The 2,050-nt window shown below is 43.3% G+C and overlaps 1 protein-coding gene across 2 annotated transcripts in view; it reads left to right on the top strand.

The window, feature by feature from the left end:
* Nucleotides 1-1,687: 1,687 nt before the first annotated feature.
* The window catches only part of RASA2 (RAS p21 protein activator 2), a 100,268-nt gene continuing 99,905 nt past the window's right edge, over nucleotides 1,688-2,050 (top strand). For both annotated transcript variants that reach the window (XM_011357437.2, XM_011357436.2), the window contains exon 1: nucleotides 1,688-1,718. In XM_011357437.2, coding sequence (XP_011355739.2) covers nucleotides 1,703-1,718 — 16 coding nt within the window. In that variant the 5' untranslated portion in view covers nucleotides 1,688-1,702. The remainder of the gene's footprint in view (nucleotides 1,719-2,050) is intronic.

The raw sequence follows: 2,050 nt of genomic DNA, 5'->3' as shown, positions 1-2,050 counted from the left end.
AAAAGAAAAAAAAAGAAAAGGAAGAAAGGAAGAAAAAAGAAAAGAACGGTAAAAGAATCTCTGTCCATGAGAGGAGAAAGAGGTAGATGAATGAGGCAGCATTTGGCTAGGCAGAAAGAAAGTCACTTCTAAGAGAGTCAGGTTGTTGGGAAAAGTAGCTCATCATGGCCAGAGATAAGAGTTAGGTAAGCTGGGTCCAGTCCCAACACTGAACACTTGCCCGAGGAATTTGAATTTTATTCTTTTGTCATTTCTAGAACTCCTCATGACCTATAGCGTAGCTTGCTTGCTGGCTGAAGGGATGAATGAAGCCATTGATGTTTTTTTGAGCAGCCAAATGATGAACTCCAATTTTTGCTTTAGGAAGATTAATTTAAGTGGTGTGTAGGAGGAATGAGAGGGATGGGAGACCTATTATAAACGTTCCAGTCAAGAGCATGAGGCCACATTTACTGAGTTAATCCTACTACATGCCCAGCATTCCACTAGATGCTTCACACACATACTTTCAATAATTATTTAATCCTGATAATAACCTTTTGAAGAAGGAAGAATAAGTATAGCATTCCCATTTTACTGTTAAAACACAGGTTCAGAAAGGTTTAGTAACTTGCCCAAATGTCGCACACGTAAAAGTGGTAGACTTCGGTTCATGTCTTTTTAAAAACTATAACCTGTTGAAACTATTCAAATGAGGATGATTTTAACAAGGACAATGACTGGATGAAAAGGAAGGAAAGGAGAGGAGATTTCAGCAGAGTCAGAAGGATGTGGCAACTGAAAATAGTATGGTGACAAAGGATTTTTAAAGTCAAAGTTTCTAGCCCAGATAACAGAATATGGCTGTGAACTCAGATTTGAAAGGAAGATTTAAAAAATCAAGTTTTGCATTTATCGTTCGAAATGACAGCAAAACATCCACATAAGAGGAAGTAGGTTCACTTTCTCCAACATGTGTAAAAATCAGGTAGAGATCATCCGCAACTCCCCCAGAACTGGAAGTGTCACTCCTCAGCAACAGACACAAACTACGGCGGTTATTTTCTCTCTCTGGCTGTCCAGCCTTTGCACAAGTGGCTTTCCCTCCTTGGCACATTTCTGCCCCTCCTGGCTTGTCTTCAGTTCAGCCTTCAGCGCATTTCTCAGGAAGGCCTTCCCTGACTCCCCAGTTTCCTAATCTTAGTTTTTATCTCCCAATCCCTCTGTCCTTTTTCTGTGTCTCCCCATAGACTGAGCTGCTGGAGTGCTGGGGCTCTCTTCACCTTGACCATTGTGTAGTCTCTGACCCTCAAAAAATATTTGTTCACAGACTGACTGATTCCTATTGTTGTCCTGGAAAACAACTACCCTGCCCTATTAAGTCACAGTTTCTTCCTTCTTAGGGCAGTGTAGTGAACAACCTCAAGACCAGGAAATCATCTCCCTCATCACATACCAGGGTATTATTCATGCCGTTTACTCACTGTAAAGAGCTCTCTTGAAATACAGCTAACAACAACTTGTCAAAGATTGACGGATTTCCTAGAATCAATCAACTTTTAAACTCACTAATGGGGGCGGGGGGGGGGCGACCCAATCCTTTGCTCTCAAATACACAGTGGTGGTAAAGGCTTCAAAATTTCTCGGTGGGAGGGTGTCAGGCACTGCGCTCATGTTGTAATTGAGGACTATGGTCCTGTTTTGAACTAGCTTTCGCAGAGCAATGTTCTTACCTAAAAGTAAGGATTTGTGTGGGGCATATGTCTTGGGAGCGGGGTGTGTGTGGGAGGGGGGGCGGGGAGAGAGATATGTATATTATTGGGGACTATTAAACCTCTTAGTTCCTTTTGAATGAGGGAGTTTTGAGGTCCACTCAACTGTCAAATTCCATTTGATTCCACAGGGCGTTCTCTTTAGCGTTAGGAGATGTGGAAGTCCGCTCGTGCGGGGAGCCTAATTCCCAGGAGAATTTGGGGATCTCGGGAGGGCCGGTGTTTTCTCGAAGTGAGGTGTCAAGGCTGCTCAGAGTTACGACTGGGAGCCACACTTGGCTAGCGCCTGGGCTTTTACG

The sequence above is a fragment of the Pteropus vampyrus genome, unplaced genomic scaffold (assembly GCF_000151845.1).
Source record: "Pteropus vampyrus isolate Shadow unplaced genomic scaffold, Pvam_2.0 Scaffold35, whole genome shotgun sequence".
NCBI classification, from domain to species: domain Eukaryota; kingdom Metazoa; phylum Chordata; class Mammalia; order Chiroptera; family Pteropodidae; genus Pteropus; species Pteropus vampyrus.
This window is presented reverse-complemented; position numbering and strand designations above follow the sequence as displayed.